At 40.5% G+C, this 27,510-nt stretch overlaps 1 protein-coding gene across 1 annotated transcript in view; it reads right to left on the bottom strand.

Annotated features, from left to right (window-relative positions):
- SEMA3A (semaphorin 3A) overlaps positions 1-27,510 on the bottom strand; it is a 202,540-nt gene that overhangs the window by 84,565 nt on the left and 90,465 nt on the right. The window contains exon 5 of the mRNA XM_062178316.1: positions 65-158. Coding sequence (XP_062034300.1) covers positions 65-158 — 94 coding nt within the window. The remainder of the gene's footprint in view (positions 1-64; positions 159-27,510) is intronic.

The following is a 27,510-nucleotide window of genomic DNA, read 5'->3' as shown; positions in this document are numbered from 1 at the left end:
AGACTATGCAAGCCGGTTATGACCCATAGGCAATTCACTAAGGGACTGATTGTTGACTACGTACCTATTAAAAGAGATGCTGTCAGTAGTTTGGGGTCATATGGACTCTTCCCACGGCCATTTTCAAAATGTGAGTCCTCCAGTTTAAAAATGTTGTCCTGTAGATTAAAAAAAGAGAAGGATTCCATTTATTTCTAAAAAATAAGTGTTTTCAGCATTTCAAATAATCAGAGATTAATTACCCATGTGCCACAGCAAGAGGTGTTTTTATTTGTGTCGATTCGAGAGATGGCAAAATAAGTTGACTGAAACCCAGCCGGCACTAGCACACTAGCTACTTAGCTTGGCGAGTTTTAGCCGCAGACAGAACGCTGCAAGCCACAACGCACAGATGAGCTCTCAAGGAACAGGCTATGGCGCGATAAGGACAGAGCAACCATTTCTCCTTCTCAAGGGTTTGTTGAGATCTACCCTGATGGTTCTCCAGGACAGAATGTTAAATAAAATGCCGTGCTTTCTGCCTTTACAGAGATGAAAAAGAGCTGTTGGTCACATCAGCTGTCCAGAGTAAATTACACTGTGGTATTTTTCTGCCTTTTCCAGGAGGTGATGCTCAGCCATGGCCTGGCGTCTCCCACTCTGCTGTGCACCTCTGTGGGGCTCGCCTGCTTCTCAAGCATTTGTAGGGACATCGGCAGCCGGGAAGTCCCGGGAAACTGCCCCTCCTTCGCCATCTCCCCAGGAGGGAAACCAGAAGGTACCCATGCCTTAGGGGCAGTGTTACTGCAGGTGGCACCGTTAGAATAAGCCCATCGTCTGCCTGGCTGGGAATCGAGGCCCAAGAATGAGAAGGAACTTTTGACTGCATATAAAAAAGCGCGCACATCTTGAGTGGGAACAGGTGCAGGAGAGCAGGACGACAAAAGCCCCGATAAAGGAGTGAAGCATCCATGCCTGTGTCGGAACGTGTCCCAGTAACCACAAATGTCTGCAGCGGCAGCGGATTTGGGGATGTTTCTGAGCACGCTTTGCGGAACGAGGTGTCCTGGGAATTAATTAGCTCGGAATATGCATGCTTTTTCCAGTAGCACATTAACTTGTCCACAGACTGAAATAAAATAGCGTTTTTGGCAATTTCTCTATTCACATAAAAGTATTTTCTATCTTCTTAGGATAGTAAATGGTATTCATTTTATGGTCAATAAGGATCGCTTTATTTTAATGTTTAATATTTCTGATGGAGCTAATGGCAGGGTTTCAAGCTATGACTCTGGAAACCCATCTGAAGTACAGAGGGACGCGGTCAAGGCAGCAAACCAAGAGTGCTTTCCGGTTTTATGACTGAGGGTGACAAGTCCCAGTTCTGTTCTTTCCTTGTGCTGGTCCTGTGTTTGGTCACTGACCGTCCCCTGGAAATGATGGCTCAGCTTATTTCTAACACTTAAGCTGTACACTAATTTATGGGCTTTCTTCGAATTGGGCTCAGCTGTAGCATGGAGGGCTGTGAGCCAGGCACTGGGCGAATGAATGGCTCTGGCTGGTAGGTCACTATTTCCTATCTCTGGGCCTCTGGTCTCAAGAAGTCAGTATGGTTACAGCCACGTAACCTCTCAGAATTACTGGGGGGATTCAAAAAATTATATAAAAATAGAAAAATACAAAATAAAGGCAATTTATTTTGATTCTATTAATATTCCTCATGTTATCATTAAAACAAAATAATGTGAAAATTTAAAGCAAGTTGTTACTGTTTTGATCAATTTTCCTAACATAATGTAAAAGAAATATTACTTCAAAACAGTTATATAGATAACTAAATTCCAAACTTGTTCATAAATACAATTTATCATAGCCTCTTGAATATTAAAATATAATATGAAACTTATTTGCATACCCTAATAAAATATAGAACATTTTGAGAAATATTGCGATGTGTATCTGCTCTGATTAAAAACTAGGAAATAGTAAAAAAGAGGCATTGAGAGAAAGATCTGTGTTCTACTACCACGAATCATAAAAAATATGAAAATTTGTACATGTGGTTACTTTTTACGGGTTAGAAGAAGCAGGAAGACATGGTGGCATGGTAGCAAATCATGTCATAAATAAATGCTGGTCTTGTTTCTTGGCTCCATCAGGCCTTTTAGAATACTGACAAAGAAAAAGCAGCCATGGCTCAAAGCAAGAGACACTGCATGTCGGCAATCACTGGCGAACACTCCAAAAAGTTTAAGGAAAATGGAATTAAAAGATAAGTTCATTTTGTTGCAAACAAATTGAAAATCACACTTCTGGGAGGTTTTGAAAAGGTTCATGGAGACATGTATCATGAAGAAACTATTCAAGGATTTCTGAGCTTTTGTACCAAATGCACTTATCTTTCAATTCCAGGCTTCCATGAACTTTTTGAAGTCCTCTTGTCTATCAGACAATGTCTACCATACAAGTCTATTAGACAGTGAATGTCATGGAAGATCAGTAACAAGTTCAGTCTTGCAAACTATTTGATTTACAACAAGGATTAGCCATCCCAGAAGAGAGTTAGATGTTGGTTCTGGTTCAAGAGTTCTCCTTGGTCATGTGTTCAATCCCTTCCTCCTTTCTGTTCCACCCATAAATACACCCAAATTAATCATGGTCTCTTCCACTGATACACGACATCGTTCCTTTAAACATAACTCTTAGCCAAATTTCTGGGCATCTACCATGTAAATCTTCTATGTTCTCATAGGATTCTGCGGAGGGGCAAAACAAATTGAATTTCCTTTCCAGCTTAGTGAGATGGGAGCCTGGAAAGAAACGTAATTGGATGTCTGGACCGGGAAGTAAAATGACATTTCTTACATACAAATGTTTGTGGTGCAAAATTCATACCCGTTACATGCGGTAATGGGACCAAAGCATGGTGGAATCAGAAAGAGCTGGGTGTTATTTCTGGATCTGTCATTTATTAGTGCCTCAGGCAATTCTCGAAACCCTCTGAAACTCAAATTCCACACGTAGAGTAGGATAAGAAAAAAATCTCATTGTCAATGTGAAATTTATGGTAATTATGCACATAAATCATACCTAGTATGCCTTCAGAAAAAATCATTAATCTCCCTTTTCTGCTGTTTAGAGTTGCCACAATAAGATCATTCTGTCCTACACTGATTGAAATCTCTGGTGGCAGAGAATTGCCTTCCTATATTTTCATTTGTGAAAATTAGGGCAGATCTTTAAAATACATGTACTGCTTTGGACTTGCACATTGCATAGAGGATCAGCTTTTCCTACAGCCAGGCAAAAGTCAAGTTGATAAGATTTCCAGAACAAATGATTACAATTAAAAAAATATTGTTTTTGTCAACATGGGATTTTCTTTCAAACATGGCTGCCATCCCATTAAATTCATTCCATTAAATTCATTCGTAACATTCCATTAAATATTTTACTGGGAATCTCTCGAAGCTAGAACAGCATTAACTAGAATATTGGCAATAATTAACAAAAGTAAATTAATAAAAGTTAGTTAACAAAAAAAAGATCTCGTTTATAATGTCTGGGAAATGTAACGTCATTGATATTGAGACCCCAATATTGCTGATTCTGTTGTCTAGGGGACAAGACTCATTAGATGTGTGAAGCCACTCACCCACTGCAAAAGCACATTGTGTAGCTAAGGTTGTGTATTAAACCCTTCGTGGCCATGTGCTACACATCATGTGGTTCACTCTCTGGCCCTACTTGCAAGGCCTTTTGAAATCTGATTGCTACCCGGTGACTCTCTGCTTTAGAAGAGCGTCAAATGAATCACATATGCAAATAATGACTGAAATCCTAGGAGCAATTTGCACAATTAAATTGCATAGCTTCCATGTCTACCTTGGGCTGAAACAGCTTTCATTTTTAGTAAAACATGAGCTACGGTCTAGCTGCGTGGCCTCTAATTGCTTTAGCAGACACTATGAACAGAGCATGTAAGTTATTGTGCCATATTTTATTGCACGATTGCATCAGTTTTCAACGACTATTTTTAGCTTTCAAGACCAGTGTTTCCCTTTGTCTTTTGGATTTCCTGAATGTTATTAGACTGCAGTGAGGTAAGGCATTAGAGGAAATAATAACCATGCTAATGCCTAACCCAAAGTCTTATAAATTTAAACTATTGGTGACATCACAGCAATAAATTTCCCAAATCTCAATCTTGTCCAAGCAATAAATTTAGTTGCAATTTTATGCAATGCTTAAAACATAAATGATATTTTTAAAAGGGAAGAAAACTCTACATTTATGTGACAGAGTGAACATTTTTGTGTAGAAAATTACATAAAATTATGTAAGAAGCACCAGTGGGGCACTATGTAAAGAATGGACATTATTATATTTTCAGGATGTATATTACTGCATTTTCTGAAGCTGCTCTTTCTGTTCTGCTCCTCAGAAGATGCCTGCGTGCGAGCAGGTCGTCTGGAGTATGCAGCGTTCCTTGGTCGTGCCATGCTTTTCTCATCTTCGCTTGAAACTCCTTCCCCCCCATCGCCACCCTCAGCCCCTACCCCGGATGACCTCCCTTTCCTGTAGGGTTCCTGCCAGAAGTCACATCCTGAAGTCGTCAGAGATTCCTGCAGAGGTGACTCACTGGGTTTTCTTTGTGTATTAATTAACAATATAGAAGGCAATGATACACAGGGTAGAACTACGGTCTTCAATAAAGAAAGGATGTAATAAGATCCCACGGGAAACATCATGGCTGCCACACGTCAACCAATGGAGAGCTTTCTGTGGGTTAAGGTCATCCAGAAGTGACTTTTCCTAAAATGGTGATTCCAAATCTGAGTTTTACAGGCAGAAGTCTGAATTTAAGTCAAATTAATTAAAAGAGAAAGATTCCATCCCTCAGTTGGTTGCATCAGCTGCCTTTCAAGTGGTCAACAACCACACATGGCTTGAGGCAATGATAACGGACAGAGGCAATGTTGAACATTTCCGTTGTCGCACAAGTCCTGTGGGACAGCGTGGGTTGGAATCCCAACTCCTTTACTTTCTGTAGCACTGGGTCGGGAGCTGGTGTCACTGGGCCAAGGACTGAATGTTTGACGACAGACCACACCCACAGCAGGGAAAGTCCCAGATATGAAAGAGGGGAGCCTACCGAACACAAAACTTTAGCTGTTAACTTCTTAATTTTTTTAAAAAACATTTATTCTATTTATTTGAAAGATAGATACACACACGCACACACACACATACAAAGAGAGAGCCAGTGAGCTCCTCCGCTAGTTCATTCTTCAAATGCCTTCAAGGACCACAGGCCAGGTGGAGGATTGAAGCCAGCAGCTGGGAACTCAGCCTGGATCCTCCAAGTGGGTGGCAAGAACCTAACGACTCGAGCCATCACTCGCTGTCTCCCAGGGTGCACAACAGCAGAGGAAGGACTCAAACACAGGCGGATGTCTCAGGCAGCATCCTCACTCCTGCACCAAACATTGGCCCCGATCTGTGTACGTTTTTCAATCAAGAATCATGGTCACATTTAATAGCAGCACGAAGAAAGGCAGCACCGTACCACCCTTGTGTAGTGAATGTCATTCTACATGGAATCACTTCCATCTCTGCGGGTGACCATTTGATCCACCATGGCACACGGTGCAGGAGATGTCCACTGAGTCGCCAGCAGAGAAAAACACTTGCCTACTCATTCCTGGCCTCTGCCTTTTTTTTTTTTTTTGGCTTTCAACTTTGATATTCATTGCTATACATGTTCTTTTTTCCCACTAAAATTCTTAGAGGTCAGGGACAGATCTTACTGTATTGTTTCCAAATGCTAAGACAGAGTTTTGCATTGAATTAAAGTTCAATAAAAAATAAATAAATGAGTGTCCCCATACAAGAGGTTCTATGGAAAAACTGCATCCAAGGAACAGCAGGGACAAATCCCTGGCCTCTCACAGCTAATAATTTAGGATATTAAATTCACATATGTGAATGCAACTGAGCAGTGGATGCTAACCTCCATAATTCAATGATCAAACCAAGCTTTATTTAAAGTGAGTTTTGGGAAATAGCATGCTTTTTAACTTCTTAGTGGCACATGTGCTATTAGTAATGTGTTACTTGTATATGTCCAACATGAGAATATTCTTGCTATGAAAGATAAAAAATAAAAATTTAAAGCAGTGTAACTTTAAAATCTTTTTATCTTTATAACCTTGCTTCTATTTAATTTTCATTGCATCTTATAACCCTTTGCTTGTTTTCGTTATTAGCTTATCCATAAACGCGAGTCCTAGGTGGGCATCTGGCCTACTGACGCCAGCTAGTGGTGAGCCCTGCATTCCATGTTGGAGTTCTGAGGTTCGAGACACAGCTTTGCTTCTGATCCCAGCTTCCTACTAGTGAGCACCATGGCTCAAGTCACTGGGTCCCTGCCACTCCTGTGGGAGACATGGACTGAGTCTGGGCTACCAGCTCTTGCCTACGCCTCAGCTCCGGGGGCTCTCTTTCTCTTTCTGAGCCTGTCTTTCTCTTGCACTGAAATAATTTTTTAAAATATGTGGGGGCCAGCATTGTGGCACAGCTGGTTCCCTGCTAATGTACCTCAGAAGGCTGCATAAGATTGCTCAAGTACTTGGGCCCCTGCTACCCATATGGGAAACCAGGATGGAGTTCCAGGCTCCCGGCTTTGGCCTGGCCCAACCCTGAAAGTTCCAGCCATTTGGGGAGTGAACCAAGGGACAGAAAATCCTGCTCTCCCTGTCATTCTGCCTTTCAAATAAATACAATAAATCTTTAAATGGTGTGTGTGTGTGTGTTACCTCTTTCAAAAGAGTCAATGTCACTTGCAGTGAGGGGCCAAACCATCAGATCATCCCTTTGCAGAACTTAAACATCTCTCTAGCCAGCCTCACATGTCCCCTGCGGGTTCCTCCAGCCCAGCAAAGCTGCTGTGTCTGATCATTTCTATTGCACGGAAATTTCCTCAGGTATCTGGGTAGTTCAAACCAGAGAAGTCGTGTAGATTTTCCAAATGTGATTTTCTGTTCATAATTTCTTATTGGTGTTTACATTTTTATATTTATTTTCGAAGCCTTACTAATTTATGCAACATTTTGAAACTGCTAATTCACACAGCAAATATATATTGAGCTGTCACTCTATAAGATTACTATTTGGGGTATGAAAGTCAAGGGACTATTTGTCAAACTCAAGTAGCATACCAGAAATGACAGCAAAAACTGTATAACTATGACACATTACATAGGCACACTCACAATCATAAAATTGGCAAGCCACTTTCATTTAACATTGAGTACATACCAAGTGCTAGCAGTGTCTAAAAACTTCAGGTATTTCACTTATTCGTCACAACAACCCCACTACTAATAAATCTACTTTACGGGTGGAAACCTGAAACATTTTTTATAGAACACTCAAAGCAAATACTAACGGATGAAGTAAGAATTTGGTATCAGATCTGTTTCCAAATAGATGCTTTTAACCACCACATAAAACAGCACGATTAGGACAAAAATTATATAAGATGTCCCCTAAAATGGTACGATTGGAAACCACACTAGTTCAGACTGGGAAGAGGTCAATTTCTGTTTTGGTGTATTTAGGTGGACTTTATTTTATATAGTCCTTGTAAGATGCACCTTGTTGGAAGATACACGCATATGGCCGTGGCAAGAGAGGGAGAGATTGGCTTTGGGTGCAGGGGTCAGAGAGAGCACAGGAACCCCAGGCAGACTGCTCCACATAGAGGAAGCAGTGCAAGAAAAATCTGCAGAGAAAATCCATAGGATTCCTATTTGAGCAATGACGCAAGGTTGAGTTTAGATAAGAATATATAAATATATGGCAAGAGATAAAGCTGAAAAATAAATTTGGGGGCCAAACCATGGAAACCTTTCTGTGCCAGGGTAAGCAACGTAGGGACACAGGGATAATTTCAGTTGGAGAACAAGAGCATCAAACAGGTGCAATGTTGTGATGAGTCTGACAGTGATGAATGGGATGATTTTGAGACACTGAAGCCTGGGGCAAGGAAGGAACCTTTCCCCCAGCCTGGGGAGGGAAGGACTGGGTCTTGTTACACACCGCGGAGTAGAGAGGATGTTGTATATTGTATTTGGTGAATTGGTCACTTAGCTTCCTGGCAGCTCTTGGTCTTAACCTCGTGTGCACCACAATCCTCTTTGAAGTTCCAGTAAAGCTATGAGTTCTTCCTCTAGAAACCTGCAGCAAAACCTCCATGCATTTTGTAAGTAACCTGAAGAGTTTATGGACTTTTTGCAGTCATGGTTAAGAAGCTCTAAATTAGTCACTCTGCACAGATCTGTCCATTTCTCACACCCGTCATTCTCAGATTGAGGCACCCCGACCGTCTACATTTACTCTTCGGTTCTTTGTTCCCTACAGCGTACATAAACACAGGGATTAAGAAGATTTTTAAGCCCACTTTACTTTGCAGCCTCTACTTACTATTATTTGGAATGCATCTACTTTTATGAATTCAGCTATTGAACTTCCGCCTCCCCCCTCTGCTAATCAGGTCGTTCAAACCTGGTTTCCGGGCCTGCATGAAATCTTCTTTTCCATAGTTATTTTGAAATTGAGAGCTATTAAGAGTCCTTGACTCCTCAAAAGAATATCAGCGCAATTACTAATAATAAGCTTCATAAAAATTAGGCTGTCAGAAATAGTTATTTGACAACATACATTGTATGAAGATACAAAAGAAATATAACTCTGGTCTCTGTCACCCAGTGTGAGACATATAAAGAAGCAATGCTGTGTGAATTAAGCAAGTGTGATTTTCTCCCTGACTGTACTGTATTAACTCTGCCTTGGACTGAACCATGATTTGCCGCCATATCACACACAAAATCTTAGTTAAAGAAAATGGAAGAAAAAGATATAATGTCAGAATTTTTAGGTGTGAGCTTACCAATAACTTCTTTTCACATTAATTAATAGTTTTGAGTAGCTTCAGATGTATAATAATAATAATAATAATGTTTGGTTTTAAATCTAAAATGTAGTTGTTGAACTAAAGTATTTTGAATGAATAATTATAATGATCATACTTACTCAAACATTTTCATTAGTTTTTTTCCAAAAGATGTGCAACTTGGCAAAGAAAGTTTTTTTTATAAAGCTTTAACAAAAATTCATTCTGTTTCAGAGTAAACAGTAAAAGTATTCCAGTTAGAGCCCACATTAATATTCATGGCTCCATGAGCAATCTCTAGTTATAACTATGCAGAATTTGTATTGCATATAACTTCTCTTTCTGGGAAATTTCTATCAAAATGCAAATAGAAGGAAGGGCAATGTTTATTACGAGGGTGAGCAACTTTCCCGGAAAGTTCATGCAGACACTGAACCAAGCCAGGGGTGGTCTGCCCGGCCTCCGTGACTTTCTGTGTCAGCGTGGCCTCGGTGCCGCACTCCCCTGACCTCTGACCTCCATCTGCAGACTTCACCTGGTTCTCTGTGATCCAGACTATTCCCCTCACTTGAATTTAAGGTGAATGTAGTAAAATGTTATTGTTTGTGGATTGTGGAGCCTCACTTTTAGGCCCCATTGTGCCAATTACTGATCACGTGATATAGAAGACTTTTCAAACACCTCTTTGAAATGTCAGGATTCTTATCTATGAAGTGGAACTACCCCACAGCATTTCTCCAACGATTAAATGAGACATAATATGTGTCAATAGAAGGAAGTGTTCTTAAATCATACAGAAGTTGCACTGATGATAACTTTGCCATCAATACATTTTTAATGTACATGTTTGCTATGGTAGCATGGACGTAGCTCATTTTCTATGATATTAATAGTTGGTAGTTCACTGTTAGCCAAGCTTACTCTCCCAAGTTCTTGGTAGATATTTATGGTCTCATCTTTACAATATCCCTGAAAACACAGAGTGTAATTATCCCAGTTTTGTAGATGAAAAAAGAAAAAGAGCAGAAGTATGCAGCAAAAGCACTGTTTCCAGAATCGGTAACAAAAGTCTTGATTTTTGTGCTTGATTTGCCCAACCATGGTACTTTATGAATGCACCTCAAAAAGCATCAGGGGCTGATGTCTGTCTGTCTGTCTCCATCTAAACATAGCTTAGTAGCTCCTGAAGGTCATGCCCATGTTAGGTCCTGAAGTAATCTTCATGGAATTGCCCATGGCAATATACTGAATATAGTATTCATATTATACTATTGATATGATAAAGGCAAGTAGAAAGAATTGACATATTTCCAACTTTCTTTTCATAAATGTATGGTCTCTTTGTCCCTAAATTTGTGAAAAGTGAGAACCACTTTATCTCTTCCTCTCCTAGCAATAATATGGACATGCACGCAGCACTTACGGCCAGATTAAGCAGGATTTACCCTCCTAAATTTAAGGGACCTGAATTTATCTGGATTCCCCCCACCAACATCAAGGCCATAATTCATCTGCTTTTTGTCATCATTAAAATTAATGGTATAAACCAAGGAAAACAGAAAGCATATGTCTTCATACTTCATGCAGATTATATTTTTAATAGGAGCTTAATTTGAGTTTATGCAGATATCACATGCCTGTCATGGTATAATTATTCAGCTATGAATGCCTGTCAACTCCCAAGGTATAGAACAATGAAAGGGAAAATTCTATCTGGGTTAGAATGAGCAATTCCAGAACACGAACAATTTACTCTGCAATGTTTTGCCCCACTGCGACCTGGTAAAATAACCTCAGTCAAAGAGCAAAGCTGTGGGCACAAAAGGTAAAATAGTGGAATAATTCATACCCAAAACATGGTTACTTTCTGACTGGTGATGTTACAATTTCATAAAACATCAGTTGTGTTTTATTGAAAATTGTGAAAGTGCAGGTTTTACTTTTTATCACTTTTTATAAATGTATTTGTTACCTCCATGTTTAGACACCACTAGGAAATTTCATCAACCTAAATGTAAATATGTCAACAGAAGGGAACATATGTACTGTAAGAAGAGTTGGAATTCACTCAGATGGTTTCTTTACATCTCAAGATTTTTTTATACGTGCCATCTGGGATGCAATGAGGCCAAAAGGATTAACATTTTATTTATACCAAGTTCTGTTTTAGGGAAGGCTTGTCATTCAAGTGTTGTCATAATGATATGATGTAATTCTGATTTTCTTTCAGCAAATTAGGAAAGACTTCAAAGTTAATTATTATTTTGGCAAGTTATTGTAGGAAAGAGAAAGTCCTGTCCATTCTTGATAATAATTCAAATTTTAACAAACAGTTGGGGAATTAGAAAGATCCTTAAAAACATGCATACATTTTAACTTGATGATTTTTCTTCTGGAAATATATCTGAATGAAAGGGGAAAAGGGGAAAGAAAAAGAAATTAAAGCAAAAAGAAGTTTATCAGAGTGGCATTTAGAATACTGAAAAGAAAGTTAAGTGCCAGGATGAGGGAAATGATAAGGCTCGGCCTAACTATAGAACTGAATATGATGCAGGTCTTGAAATAAAGAAAACGTTTACATTACATATGTTTCAATCCTTAGAATTAATACCTCTCTACCATCACGGTAGAAGCAATATGGAATAACAAGAAGCCATGTACGACACATGGAGAAAAATTCTGAAGGCAGTACATTAAGATATTAGGCCTCTAGATTATGAAATTTAGGTATTTTTTTCCCTATTTTTAACATTTTTACAATGACAACGAAAGGCATATTTTTCAAAAGCCAGAGTTTTTCTGTCCTATTATCTATGTAAATCTTCTTTGGGGCATCTATCCCAACGACATGGTTTATTGACCTAACAGAGGGCCTTGAAATCTTGAATTTGACTGCCTTTTCATGGGACTTTAGGGCTCTTCAAGGGACAATTCACTCACTGGAATTTAGTATTTCTTTATCTTTTTATTTCACCTGTGTGGTTGTGGGTATTCAAGTTTGAATCCCTTATAAAACACTGGAACTAATTTGATCACCACCAACTACAACTACATGAGCATTTATTATCGAAATAGTCCCTGTTCTTGGGATTTACTTCAAATAATAAAGGTCTTAGAAGAACTGTGGTCATGCTTTCATACCTCACCATAGACGTACTATGGGGCCTAGCAATCAACCAAGGTTGAATATAGAAGTTAAAGAAACTTCAAAATGATTTGCAGTTCTGCTTTGATTTCCAGAGTACCGTCCGTCCCCATAACTCATTCACTCATTCCTTTTTTTATATAATTAAATTGATCTATGTATACACTGTGGTTTAATAGGTCCCTGTTTATAAAAATTTCCTAACTACTCAAAATATGTATGAATATTGTGACTATTCCAAATGTAGTAGTTTATGTCTAAATTAATTATCCAGAATTTTTAAGAGTTCAACCATAGGCTGCATGCCTAACAATAGCAAAAATAAATAAATAAAAGCTAAATATTCCTTAGTTGAGTTATCTGGACATTGCTATTGAATTAACCACTGTTTTGACATTTGCTGTCACCTGTTGCGTTGTCTTCTGAGCCATTATTTATAATGTATGATGAGCACTTGAATTATTTGTAAATGGGTCTTTCTCATGGATAAAAGTTTCTGCCTGGAGAGCATCAAAAAAAGCGTGACTACTTGATCTAGAATAAACCAAGCTTTCATTTTCTTTATGATTTGCCATATTTGATGTTAGAAAGTATACTACAGGCATAATTACCATTCTTAGGAGCTGGAAATTTACCTTACTGTAAATTATTTTGGATAGTTGAAAGCTTTATTAATATCTTATCTGGCTTACTCATGGCAATTTACAATTCTTTAAAAGTATACTTTAATTGCTGCCATTAAAAGCTTTAAAATTTTACATCTGGAGATAATATTAATGTATATAAGAAATTGGGAATAGTAAAATAATTAACTGTTATAAATTATTATGTCTATGCATCCTAATTATATTACACAAGTTCAAAAGAGACATAGGAGGAGATAATTTAAATAAATTGGAGTAAGAAGGTGCAGGGTCCTAAGGTGGCCATTTGGCGTGGTGGTCAGGTTGCCTGTTAGTTGTCTGTGTCCCCCACCAGAGTGCCTGGGTTCAATCCCCAGCTTCGGCTCCTGACTCCAGCTTCCTGCCGATGTGGATCCTGAAAAGCGGTAGTGATGGCTCAAGTTGTCGGGTGTCTGTCACCCCTGGGGGGCACCTGAACTGGATTCCGAGATCATGGCTGACTGATATGGTAGCAATAGGAAAGAAAACAGAAGCAAAATCACGTTTTCTTTTTAGGAACTATTGAATTTTTGCAAAGTGGTAATATTTTCTATGGCTTGTATTTGATCACTGTTGATGGGCAACACACCTAATTATAGTCACAAGGCCTCTAAATAAATGTATTTTCAAACATAAACTAGAAGGGACTATGCTGATAAAAAAGTTATTTTATCTCTTTATGTACATATACAAACAAATGTACATATATGGTTGTACATATACATGTACATGTATGCTAAAATTTTTATCTCACATATATGTTTATGACTTAATATTATATTTGAAAATATTCCTTAAGCATATTAGCTTTAAAGTCGTTTCAGTGTGTAGATATACACAACAAACTGTAATATTATTTAAAATGTAAGAAAATTGAAATATTTAATGCAATTATCAGATTGACTAGTGTCCCTGTTTTAATTTCTGACCCCTTTTCTCTTTTTTTTTTTCTTTAATTACACCACTGGGTTTAACCACAAGGTTAAAGTTTGTTTTTCCCATGGTAGCAGGAGAAAAATACTTAAGAACAGATTCTACCTTTTGGTACCACCTGCTCGGTTTTGCCTTCATGCCATTTCCTTTGATATTGTTTCATCACTGTCTTACTAATCAGTTTGCCGGCACACAGAGGGTCAAAGGCACAAGATCTTGAAAGAGTACAGCATATTACATTCGCTTTCTTCATTTCAAATTGCGAATTGTGTAGTTTAGCTGGGTTTTCTAGAAAGCTATGTGACAAGCATGAACAACAGGAAGTGAAAAAAGCTCAATTTGCTGATATTAACAGATGATGGTGAAGGAGTGGGATGATGATGAAAATGTCTCTGGTTATTTAATGGGGTAGTAATCCTGAGAAACTTAGGTAACTTCTCATAGTGTCTTCATTGCAGAAATCCTTTACTGCTAAATAAAACAAAACATATTTGACATTTTCTTTTGAAAGTTATCATCTGGCATAAAAACGGTGTTCCTTAATTTAAAAAGCAAAGGTTGTATTATGTTAAACTTGCAGAAAGTTAGTCCTGAAATCTGCAGATAAAAGTCAATCATGCTATTAGCTTTTGAGCTCAAGGACTCCCACAAATTATTGCTATTAATTCACACTCACAAGAAAATCAAACGTCCAAAACGTGCACATGGCTAGGAAAACCAAGTTTTGGTTTTGTGGCAAAGGAAAATATGATGCATGTCATGATCTTAGAGCCATCATCTTTACCTATACAAGTACATACTCAAGGATGGCCTGATTTTCAAAGGATCAACTAAAGAACAAGGCCAGTTGCTAGGGAGGTCCATTCCTGCACCACCATAGTTACAACAAAAAATAGAATCTGAGCAACTGGACACATCTCTTCACAGAAATATGACAATAAGTAAACCTTAGATATCAAAGTGCAAACCAAGTCCAAATTCGAGTGAACATTCATCATCTGAACTGATTTTGGAGAATAAGCCAATTTATGATTATGTTATCTATAATTAAATTGATTTTAATGGGCATTAAATTATGGTACCTTAATATTATATACACATGTATACTCCTGTATCTCTTACTTAATCAAATACTGATTTTAAAACATGATTTTAAATCACATTTGCTTTTAAATGTGTAATAAAGCTATGTAAACACAAACAAAGTAATGACTGATTCAAAAGTATATCTATTACTGGTAGGTAGCTTAGACTTTTAATTTTACATAATCCATGAAAGTAGATAAAAACACCAAGGTGCAGAGAGCTTAAGTGACTACTCAATACCTCAGCTTTAGAATCTTTTTGACTAAATAGCACACTGTCTGTGGTATAATAATAATTTTGCTACAGGTCTCAATTTATTTCGTTCAAATCTGTAATAATTATATTGATCAGTAGTATTATGCATTTTCAAAATAATGCTTCAGTGGTGTGCAGGTGGCACAGAGGGAGTCACTGCTTGCGATGCCGCACCCTCCACTGGAGTCTTCACTTCTGAGTCTCGCGTCTGCTGATGCGCACCCTGGGAGGCAGGCGGTGATGGCTCAGACTTGTCTCCCTGGCGGAGTTCTAGGCTCCTAGCTTTGGCCCAGCCCAGCCCTTGCTGTTGCTGGTATTTGGGAACTAAACTAGTAGGTTGAAGATCAGTCTTTCTGTTTTTCTATTTCTGTCTCTTTGCCTTTAAATAAATAAAAATAAATTGTTTAAAATAATGCTTTATAAAACTGATCATTGTCATCAGTCAGTAATTACCTGGCTATCATTTCCTCATAGCCTCTAAAATTATTGTATATACACTGGGTAAGTATCAAAATAATTATTAGATAAAATAAAATGTATACTTTATTTGGAAGTAATAATAAAATTAGCATAGATAGTAACAATGGCATGGTAGAAAATTATATCTAATTCTTGAATTGTAATTCTTTTAAAAAGTTTTATTTATTTGAACAGCCAAAGAACAGAGAATCAGGAAGACAGACAGACAGACACACACACACACACAGATTTTCTATCCATTGGTTCACTCCCCAAATGCCTGAAACAGCCAGGGCTGGGCCAGTCAGAAGCCAGGACCCAGGAACTCCATCTGGGTCTTCCAGTTGGGGGTCAGAGGCTCAAGTACTTGGGCCATCATCTGCTCCCTTCCCAGGCGCAGTTACTGGGAAAGTGGGTGGGGAGTGGAGGCAGGGCTCAAGCCCAGGCACTCCAATACAGGCTGCAGGCGTTCCAAGGGGTAGATTAACCCCCTGTGACACAACACCTGCCCAGTGAGTTGCAACTCTATATGCTGGTTTAAAATTTTTCCTTCCCAAACATTTGAAAACATAAAAGGTATCAGACTGCTAGGTAGTTGAATTTAGAATAAATACATAAAGATTTTGGTCAAATCACTTATGTCATGATCTGGTTAGCTCAATTTTCCAGGACATAAATCCTAAGATAATTATGCAACACCTCATAGCTCGTTTGAAACAGCAAGTATGTGGGGGCACACGGCACTGAGCGGTTACGTGGCTCCCAACATAAAAGCTGCTGCTCTGTGTGTTATTGCAAAAAAGAAGTTATATGCACAGAGACAGGACACTTTGTCCAGAGAGCTGCTGACCTTGTGGTTTGAAACCAAAAGAACATTTCTGGAATTTGAGTTCGGTCTCCCATTGTTTAAGTTTATGCTCTGGATATGGCACATATTAGAAAGCCAGTTCCTCTATGTGAAGACATTCAGATTTCGCATATGCCACGCTTACGTATACAGAGGAAAACAGAAACTCTAGACAGTTCTCCAGCTGATTAATCATAGGCCCTAACAACACCACTTCTTCAGTACCCTCACGCTTATCAAAATTTCTGACCTTGAGCAAAGCAAGGCAGAAATAAGCAGATTATGATTTTCCTTTAGACAAAACGACCCAGGCACCCTTCTCAGCTACTTTCCAGTATTCTGAAGAATTTTCTGCTCCTTAGCCACGATCCCTCGGCACTCACTGTCAAAGAGCAGGGCTTTAGGAAGCACTGTAGCGGAAGCCTGAGACTGCCTATCCAGCGTGGTCCCCACCAGCCTGGGTTTCTCCCGGGGCCTTAAGGATAAAGGGGGAGGATGTGTCGATATTAGTGAGGGGGGATGCTGCGTTTGGAAGAAGATCCTTTTGGCTGACAGCATCAATGGGTTGTTTTGAAGTTTAGGAGGAGCAAAGGGAGGATGAGGGGGTGTCATAGGAAATGAGACCATGCGCGTAGGAGGAGATCGGATTACACAGAGCTTTGAAACTGACCATAAAATCCTAGACATGGCTCTGCTAGGGGAGAAGGAAGGAGCTGGTGGGTTGGGCGGAGGGGGTGAGCGAACGCAGATGGAAATGAAACGTGGCTGCACGACCGGGAAGAGAGAAGATGGATAGCAAGTGCCTTGAGGAATAGCCTGTAGGTTGCACTGAAGCTAAAAACCCCAGCACAACGGTCAGTTCTTGATTTCTCTTGGCATGTGGAAACGCCCATTCACATCAAACAGGGGAGAAATAGGAAAACATGGAAGAAATCTGTTGCATTATTTATATCATAAAATTAATGTCATCTGAAGTGCCCCTCATTTTACTCTAATTTTTATATCTTCCTTAACCCTTAAGATAAATGCAGCCATCATTTTCCTCTAGTGTTTTGTATCTTTCCCCTGGCCGTTTTAAAAATAAGTGAGGCAGGGGTGGCCACCTGAGATGCCGGCCTCCTGTGTGGGCACTGGGGTGAGTCCCAGCTGCTGCACTACCCATCCAGCTCCCTGCTTCCCCTGGGGGAGCAGCGGAAGATGGCCCAAGTGCTCGGGCCCCTGCAGCCAAGTGGGGGACCTGGAGGACGCTCCTGGCTCCTGGCTGTGGCCTGGCCCAGGATGTCAGCCGTTGTGGCCATTGGGGGATTGAAGCAGCAGATGGAAGATCTCTTTGCTCTGTAACTCTGACTTTCAAATAAGTAAGTAAAATCTTTAAAAAAAAAAATAAGTGCGGCAGAATGGAAGAGATGCATATGAATGTGTTGTCGGGAAGACAAGGCTTCTCCTTAGAAGCTTGGGCACATCTGCTTCTTTGGGAGAAAGATCCCAGTAGAATCTTCAATGTGGGCTCAACCCAGGCTTCTCGCCTCCCACACAAGGCTTCCATAGGATACTGGTGTCATCTCCCAAAGATGCTCAGCCACCACACAGCATCAGGGAAGGGCCCTGAGCAATGCTGGTTCCCTTACATTCCCAGCCTTGTGGCTATTACAGATGCTTGGTGGATGCCTGCCTGGCAATCCCACAGACAGAACCCAAGCAAGTACCCCAGAGGCATGAGGCCTGCTGCGGTGGCTGTGGCTGCTATAACCCCACTACCGCGGGCAGCCCTCGCAGGGACTGTTGGTCAATCCCGGCAGCTCTGAGAATGCAGGAAGGGGCGAGGTCCCGAGCTGGACACCGCCCGTCTGTGGACGCAGCGCCCCGGTGTGTGAGTGCAGCATTGGCTGGGTGGTGGTCCTCCCTCCCACCGTTTTTGCCTGTGTGATCCTAACACAGAAACTCTTGGCTGTCACTTTTCTTATTATTGTTCATCCCATACTTATAATCCTCGCAAACAATGTATGAGGTAGACATTATGTTCTGCACTTTACAGTTAAGGAAACTGCTTATGCCCCATGGGTGCAACTAATAATTAACATAGCTGGAACTGATAATAATTATATGCGTGGCCAAGGTATTATAGCCGAAGTCAGCAGGCTTAAACTTGTTGCCATATGAAACATATGATTTTCAAAATTCATAGCAAAAACAAGTGGTTTGCGCAGTGGGGAAATACTCAGGGACCGAGCCTCAGCTCTCGCCTGGCTCTGCCGCACGTTGTCCTAACTTGTTTCTTCACAGGCTTGAAATGGTAACCGGGGCCTGTGCACAAATGATAGGCCCGAGAAACAGAGATAAGTCCCAGGTTTTTCAGAGGATTAATTGGGCAATGCATTTCAGGCCCATAAAGATAAACACAGCAGGCTGCACAGTTTGTCTTCCTTGATACCCTTTATTCTCCTGAATGATTCCTCTCATAGCCCCGTGTCACATGCGGGTCGTTTTACCCTTGGCATTGCCCCGCAGCTATCCTGTCCACATCAACACTGCTGAACTCAATGACCCTCTCCTACTCCCTGGGCCAGCAACCAACTCCCAGCTCCTCGGGAGACTTGCCTAGCTTTCTTCTACTGCTTGGCATTTTTGTTGACTGTGGAAATTCCGGGTGCCTACTTCAAGGTAGTTTTCTATTTTGACTTGACTCTGAATTTGAGTGGATCCCATTTCTGATTTTTCTCCATTTCCACTAACCCTCCTCCTTCGTTATCAATCATCCCCCACCCCCAACCACCTTCACACAAAGATTTAGTTTTTGGCTTTCTTCTATTCTATTTCTCCAGAAATGTTAAGTTGTCACTCAAAACTTAGTCACCACTTACTTATATGCGCCCAAGCTCCTGCCTGCTCCCTTTTAGCCCATCCCTTGCCCACGTAACATGTGGCTTGGTTGTCTCTTCCCAATTTTCACCTCCATGGAACCGAGATCCTGCAACCCAGGATCTACCGGTTCTCCCAGTGATGCTCTGAATCTCACCACAGAAATCATCACATTTTGATATCCACATTCAAAGCCTAAAACATAACTGTAGCTTCTCAGGCTCATTGATTATTCGCTGTCAATCATCATTGATAGCTATCATTCTATAAAGGAGTTCTTATATTTGTTTCTTCCAATTTTACCATTCAAATCTTGGTTGTGATTACACAAGAGTGGATTTGCTTAACTTCCTAGCCGACTTCTCAATCCATCCCTTTGTCCAACTGCCTCATCACATGCTCTGTTAGCATTTTAGAAAACTCGTCTCCATCACATTCAAGTCCTACTTGATAATACTCAGTAGCTCTCTTTTGTCATACCTGGGTTTCTCTCAAGATTCTTCCTAATTTTGACCAATCCTAACAGTCTAGCTTCTTTTGTAATGTGCAAATGCTTTATTTAGAAGATTCTCTTTACCATACAACAAAGTTCATGCCTTTGCTGTTATTTTCATGCTTTTACTTTTTGGCAATGAAGATATTTACTTTGTTGCTATTTATCCAAAGTCTTGGATACTATTATCAGAACTTATCTTCAAGTAGTTTAATGTAGTTACTTTATTAGCGGGTTAGTGGTTATAAAGGCTTGAGTTTAAACGGTATCTCTGTGATTCCTTAAGATGTGAGACTTTGTGTTGGTTTCAGAATCTTTCAAATGACCAGTTTTCTTATCTACAAAATGAGGAAAATCCCATGTGCCTACTTAGAATGCTGTAGGGATTACAAAAAATAACTCAGTTGGTGTAGTGTCTGGATATCGGGTATCCATTCATTTCTACAGTATTTTTTTGTGATCCCCTCTCTGATCAGGGCCTGGGGTTACACTGCTGGATTAGACAGATCCCACGTCAGACCTCCTGCACCTCCAGTGTTGTAAGGAAGACAGACATGAAACAAATGCTTTTATAATATTCATGACATGTTAACAAATATTTCTCAAGGGACAGTATCACATGGAAGCACATGCTGAAGACTTAACTCGAGCCTGGGCTCGAGTTGGTCAGGGAAGCCCACCCCTAGAGGACACCCAGGTGGAGGTGTGTGGGAGGGGCAAGGCATTCTGCAGAAAATGTGCAGGAGCGACTCCATCAGGAGTGGTTGATGCTCCTTGGGTGCTATGGAGGCTGACCTCTTGATTCCTCTCCTGAACACTTGGTTCCCTGAAACCCCCTTGGTGGGTTGCTGGCCCTCCTCTGTGCTCTTGGATTTTGTCTGATTCTTGCTGCTCTGGGACTTCATCATTCCTCCCATTGGCTGGAATGACCCAGTCTTGTCTTGAGCATCCTGGAACTGGCCCAAATCGTCCTAACCAAAACACAACTGCATTATACCTGTCACTGAGGTGACAAGTTAAGGACATCACTCTCCTATACATCTGCAATGCTGGCACCAACACAAAATGAACACGAAAAAGTGTTGGTTGGAAACATGTTTGACAATTATGCCAGCTTCATGTGTTTAAGGAATCTCCAAGCTAATTGGGGGCAGAGCTCATGTCTTAAACAATTCAACCTTATTTATCACTATCAGAATTTGGCAGAAATGCCACACTGTTGGAGTGTGTAGGCTGGTTGACTGTGAATGCATACTCGCCCTCTATTACAGCTGATGGACTAATAATTATTTGACTGTCAAATCTGACATATTGAGAAAATGATATGAAAACACAACCCTATTTATTGCCTCACTTTCCTGGCCAACAAGGTAATAACCACTATAATATGAAATGTTAGCTAGAGAACTGAAAAATAGAGTGGACTTTGAGCCAGTTGGTGCTGGAAGTTACTTGCAGTAAGAGTATTAGATGTAAGGCCCTGCTGCTGCTCTGAGCCTTCCGTCAGGCTTCTGTTTTGTAGGATTTTAAAAAATGTGGGAGGATATTCAGTCATTCAGAAAAAGCAGTTATTTTCTTAACTTTCTAGAGCTTACTCTAAGAGTAAAGAAGGCATCGACGTACTAATCCTCTTAAGACCAGTGATGGGTCAGTTTAGAGCTGTGAGGGAAAAGAAAGCCATTTGGGGAGAAAGTATATGTAAACACTCATCTCAAGCATGGCCTCACAGCGTGTTTTCAGAGGACCAGTGTAAAACACTTTTGTTTAGATAGGAACGGAAATCTCAAGATTTCATTCAGTTCATACTTCCGTTTGGATTCCGCTTGCAAAGAATATATGCTCTACTCTGTGTTACCCATGTTGCTGTCAGGACAACTGGTACAAATGTTGCCACTTTTCAAATGAATCAAATCCTTATCACGTAGAAATACTTCAACAAGAATAAGCACTTTTAACTTTAAAGGTGCAAGTCCAAAAAGTGTCAATTATTAACATTTTGACCAATGACATACTATGAATATTATTTCATAGATAACATAGGGGACAGTTAAAGTACTGATTTTAAAGCATTGATTTTAGAGCAATTACAGGTTTACAATAACCATTAAACAGTCTGGTAAGCTTTAGACTGAAACGATACATGTCTAAACCACATAAGAATATAGTTGTGCTATAACTTCAACATCTAATAAAAACATAGCTGTTTCTTTAAATTATTTGTTAGGATTTCTTATGGGGAATTCATAATAGATCTTGTTTCAGAAATTGAGTGCTTATTTTGTAATAATACAGTTCCAAAAAGTTGCATATCTATACCCAGTTGGTGAATATTCACAGAAACAATTTATAGTTTACATGCACTGAATACCTAAATTTATTAACTGGAAAGTAAGACTTTTATGTAATCAAACTAAATTTTAAAAATTATGCCATGTACTGATGACCTCCTACCCATTTGTAAACTTGAAGTATTTACCATTTATGCAGAGATTAAATAAGAAATTTTGTGACTTAATTTTTAGAAAAATATATTTGAAAGCAGCATTTTTTTATACCATGAATGATTTCAAGTTAGTTAGACCTGTTCTGTTCTAGAAAACAAACTAGAAGAACCATGCATGTGAATATTTAAAAGATTCTCAATTTGGCCCATGAAATTTCTGAATAGCATAATACAAACATTACGCAAGACTATTTCCAGTTTTCTTTTGCAGTAGAGAGAGGTCTAGGTGTGTGTAGTTCTTGGATTTGAAGTTTAGGAAAGAAGCCGGTAAGAGTTTTATAAGGAAAACCGTGGAAGGGCGGGGAGCAGGTAAGTCTGTTAGAGTGTTTCCTAGGAGGGAACAGCATGGGTGCTCAATAAAAGGTAGGGATTTGACGGTACGACGAATGCTGAATCACCATGTACCCTTGTTGCTATTTCTGAAGATTTGGTCCTTTAATGTTTGCTCCCTAAACAACAAACAGGTAATACAATGTTCCCGGGAGATTTGCCTCCTGTGTGCAGGCATGGCCTCCCACACCGCTAGAGCATGCTTCTCGGCAAGGCAGAAGGAAGCAACTCAAATGCAAAGAAACAGAAATGTACAGACAAGTAATGCAAGACGGAGTCAGAGCGTACGCCTGGAAGACAGGAGCGGAACTCCAAGTGGGGCCAAACGCATGCTTTTAAGTCAGTGTTTCTTCTTCTCCTGAAATCAGGCTATTCTGGACCATTTATCCTTTTGAAAGTCAACAGCCATGCTGATACTGCTGGTTCGATTCGTTTACTGAGGTTTACAAATATTATCAAGTAGCTAAAAATGTGTTCATCAGCACGTTGTAGAAAGTTGTGTAGGTTGAGACAAAAAATATGATTTTACACAGAATATTTTATATACCACATCCAGCCCGAAGAGAGAAATATCACACTAAAATAGCACACAGCTTGTCAGCGGGAGAGCAGGGCTGGGAGTGCGGGGAGACGCAGAGTGAGAAGCATTTAGTGTCCAATTCAGAACCAATTTAGCAGAGCACCTTAATGGATTCTGCACACTTGATCACAGTATCTCTTGAGGTAAAGTGATGTGATTAATTCTCAATCTGACACTGTGGTTAATCCACACTGGTGTCTGAAAACTCAGGTTTAGAGAAAACTGCTTCCCTTTGTCTCCATTTTCTTAGGCAGTGAACTTCATCTGTCACATGTGTACCCAGAGATTCGATGACTTGGGAGCTAGCGGGTGAAGAGTTGCAGCAGAGTTTTGATTATCATCAAGAGCCTGCTAGATACGGTAGGAATCTGAGATGCCTTGTTAGAGTTTATAACAGTAGGCTACAAGCAAATGAAATTCTACAGTATTAACATGTCACTTTATGTCCCAAGAGACATGCAGGTTGTACATTTGTGCATAACTCTGTACAACTAAGTCCTAGGCAGCCTTGGGTCCCCATAAGAGCAAGCACTTGGTGCAGGCACGCAGATGAAGGCCTCCAAGCAAACAAGCACCTACAGAGCCCCAGGGCGACATGGGTGCTTTCGGACTGAAACTTCCTGGTGAGGCAGGTGTGTCATCTGCTCCCAGGTGACTCCCGATGGAGGAGGAGGAGACCTCGGTTTCAAACCAAAGTACAACTTGCCTTCATCCTCAGGGTTTTAGTTCGAACCTCAAAAAAATGCAGCGTGTTTTTCTTGAACGTTCCCTGGGCCTCAGTGTGAGTGTGTGGCTGCTGTGGCTTCCGCCTCTCCCTTTCAGCCACTCACCAGAGAACTCCCACCTTTTTACACTTGGAAAAGCACCACATCCCTTGTTATGTTGCTTTATATATTATTATTCATTTTAAATATGAATTGCATGTTAATTTTAAATATTATGATTAATAGTATTTTATATTGTTCCCTGTTGGCAGTCTTCGGGAATAAAGAGGAGATTTTACCACAAATGTGCGATTTCCTTCCACAGGGTAAGTGTGACAATACCGAGAAACTGTTGGTCATACCGCATTCAGATGATTGACTTTCACAAATAAACAACTATTCCACTTGGAACAAAAGGTCCAAAATAAAAATTGATATTATTGTTATGTAATAATTTCTTATTATGAAATCAATTTTACCAAAGTAACTTTGGAGTGTATTTCCTCCCTCCCTCCCTTTCCTCCTTCCAAACGTTAATTATGGTAGATAGCCTCCAACCATTTCTTTCTTGAGTTGCTGCATAAGGGATTGTAACAGTAAAGTAACTTCCAATTACACAGCTGTGTAAATTCCGTTGTGAAAAAATAATGTAAAACTGTTCTCTGTTGAGGCCAAATGCACGAGAGATAACACCATTCTACTGACAAAAACAATCATCATGCTAAAGTTTTAGGAGAAGTATCTGTTAATCAGTGTCGATTACTCCAGGCACGCAAGTGATGACACGCGTATGTAAAATACAGAAAATAACGCATATTGAATGTGGAGATCCCACAGTAGTGTTAATTTTTCTGAGAAAGACTGTTGGTGTTTTTCTAAGAGTTTAGGTTGCTGGGGACTTTCATTTCACATCCTTATTCTATCTCAAAGCCTGTGGCTTTTGCACAAGAAAAATACAAGAATAATTAACCTTTGAAAATAGAGGAAATGACCTTCAATAGTTCAGAAAGTTTGTGTGATGAGAATCCTACCTGCAAGTATTTTTCTTATTTCAGACAAACCCCCCGAGTCTGGAAGCAGCTATCACAGGAGGCGCGTCCATGGACTGGCTGGCCTCCTCGTTGTGTCCCTGTCTGAATATCTATAACAGATGTACCATCTGCAGAACAGGAGCCGTCAGGGACACTTCTCTGAGGAGGGGACACATGTGGTGACATTGCAAGGATGCGATGCACACGTTAACATAAGTGTATGGAGGGAGAACAGCTGGGTAATGACAGCCTCACGACCAGGACTGATAGGGGAAAAGGACTCCAAGGGAGGCAGGAGAGGCAGGGCGGTGGGGTGGCTGAGGGCTCCCACAAGGGTTCAGAGGGAGGAGTGAACAGTTGGGTGTCCCGAGTTGCCAGGTTGACAAGGAGACAAAGGACCACCATCCAACAGAGGCTGTAGGTGGCCACTGGCTTTGTGCAATGGTGGAAAATGATGGGATAGGGCAGGCAGGGGAGAAAGTGGGCAGAAGCAGGATGTAAGGTCGGAGAATCCTGTCATCAAGAGAAGTCACACGTCTGGTGGCCTTGCAACCTCAGGTCCCGTTTCCAGAAGAAGCGTCCCCTTCATCTCTTACGTGGAGGCACCATCCTGGACCTAATAGCCATTGTGTTTCTTAAAGATTTTCTCACTACATCCGAGAGAATGTTTTTTTTTTTTTTTTTTTTTTTTTTTTTTTTTTTTTTTGACAGGCAGAGTGGACAGTGAGAGAGACAGAGAGAAAGGTCTTCCTTTTGCCATTGGTTCACCCTCCAATGGCCGCCACGGCCGGCGCATCATGCTGATCCGAAGCCAGGAGCCAGGTGCTTCTCCTGGTCTCCCATGGGGTGCAAGGCCCAAGCACTTGGGCCATCCTCCACTGCACTCCCGGGCCACAGCAGAGAGCTGGCCTGGAAGAGGGGGCAACCGGGACAGAATCCAGTGCCCCGACCAGGACTAGAACCCGGTGTGCCGGCGCCACAAGGCGGAGGATTAGCCTGTTAAGCCACGTGCCGGCCGAGAATAGGTTCTTGCCATTTTTGTCCATCTTACACTTCCTCTAACCTTATACATGAACACACACACACACTTCATTAGAAAGGCAGAGTGACAGACAGAGCTCCCATCTGCTAGTCCCAGCAATGGCTGGGCTGGGCCAGGGCCAGCATGGGAAACTGGGGACACAATCCCGGTCCCCTGGGCCATCGCTGCCCCCCCCCCCCCGTGGATTGCTTTGGTGGGAAGCTGGAGTCAGTGGCCAGAGCCAGAGCCCTGTATGTATCTCGACCACCAGGCCAAATGCCTGCTCTTATATTTTTAATTTTTTTAAAGACATTATGGCCGATTCAAGGTTCAGACTCTATTGTCATTATTTTACCCACTTGCACTGCAGAACTGTCATGGATATAACGATGGTCTCCTACCCGTGGAAGAATGGCACACCTGTGCTTGTCCTCTGTGAGACGCAGCGCAGGGAACTGCCCAGTTCCAGGACAGTGGGGTCTACACTTCTGACAGCATAATATGACACCAATTCCAAACACCACCACCACCACACGTGGAAATAAAAGCAGGCCTCACACACCTGAAAACACCTCGCATTTATACAGTACCCATGAACTGGGTTTTCTCTCAGTCCTCGCCATAGTTTAGAGATGGACAATGTCCAGGCAAGCTCGTCTGGACTGAGAACGGATCCATTTCAAAACAATCATGCTTCTCACGATAGACACTTGACTTTCTTATGTGGAAAATCCACTAAGCTCTACATTTACAAATAGACGAAGGCAATCTAAAATGAATTCTGTCCTTTATATTATGCTTTCATAACTTTCTCTATATCGTCACTCACTATGGTGTAAGTATGGACACATATTATATGTATACAGATACATATATCCACATACATTTTATATGTATATAGACACACAGTATATTTCATATATTTTTCCCATTGAGAACATTTATAGAAAACTCACCACGGGATTTTAAGTATAACTCAAACTGCACTTTTAATATCTTTTTCCTAAGTCAGATTTGATCTCTTTGGACAACTGAGTTATGTGACTATAAGTCATGTTGTTCCGGCCTCTTTTTCTTTTCTCATGCTGCTCATCAACACTCAACCAATTTCCATCCTGCTCATTAAAGCTCTTTCCTAACAGATGTTACTTTTTTTCTTTTTTCTGCTTTCATGAGGTTCAGGGGAGATCAAAGCACTTGGTCATCCCTGTTCTTTGTACACAGAGGTGTGTGGGTGAAATTCCGCATGATCCTTGTGTTCGGCTTGCTTTCCTCATTTTTCACTTGTTTTCCTTGATAATATTTGATGTGTGATGATTGCTTCAACTGGTAGATATCATCCTAAGTCTAGCCACTTTGCAGAGAATAAAAGCAAATAATGCAAGTAGAAAAAAACAAATTTTATCTATTTTGATGAGGCAAAGATACTAGGAAAAGTTATCTACCCTAATTTTGATAACACATTTATAAAGATGTCGAGGGGCATGGGAAATTGTGGCTTTCATTTCCGTTTCACACATTTGGCAACAGAACCAAAGGCAACACAGGAAAATGGGAAGAACTCCTGAGCCAGCCGTCAGTGGCACTGAGCTTAAATTCAGCTTCTGCCACCAAACAGCTGTGGGGCTGGAGAACGCTATTTCACCAATCTGAGTTTAAATTTTCTA

This window comes from Lepus europaeus, chromosome 20 (genome assembly GCF_033115175.1).
Source record: "Lepus europaeus isolate LE1 chromosome 20, mLepTim1.pri, whole genome shotgun sequence".
In the NCBI taxonomy this organism is placed as follows: domain Eukaryota; kingdom Metazoa; phylum Chordata; class Mammalia; order Lagomorpha; family Leporidae; genus Lepus; species Lepus europaeus.
The sequence above is the reverse complement of the archived record's forward strand: the minus strand, read 5'-3'. Positions and strand labels throughout refer to the sequence as shown.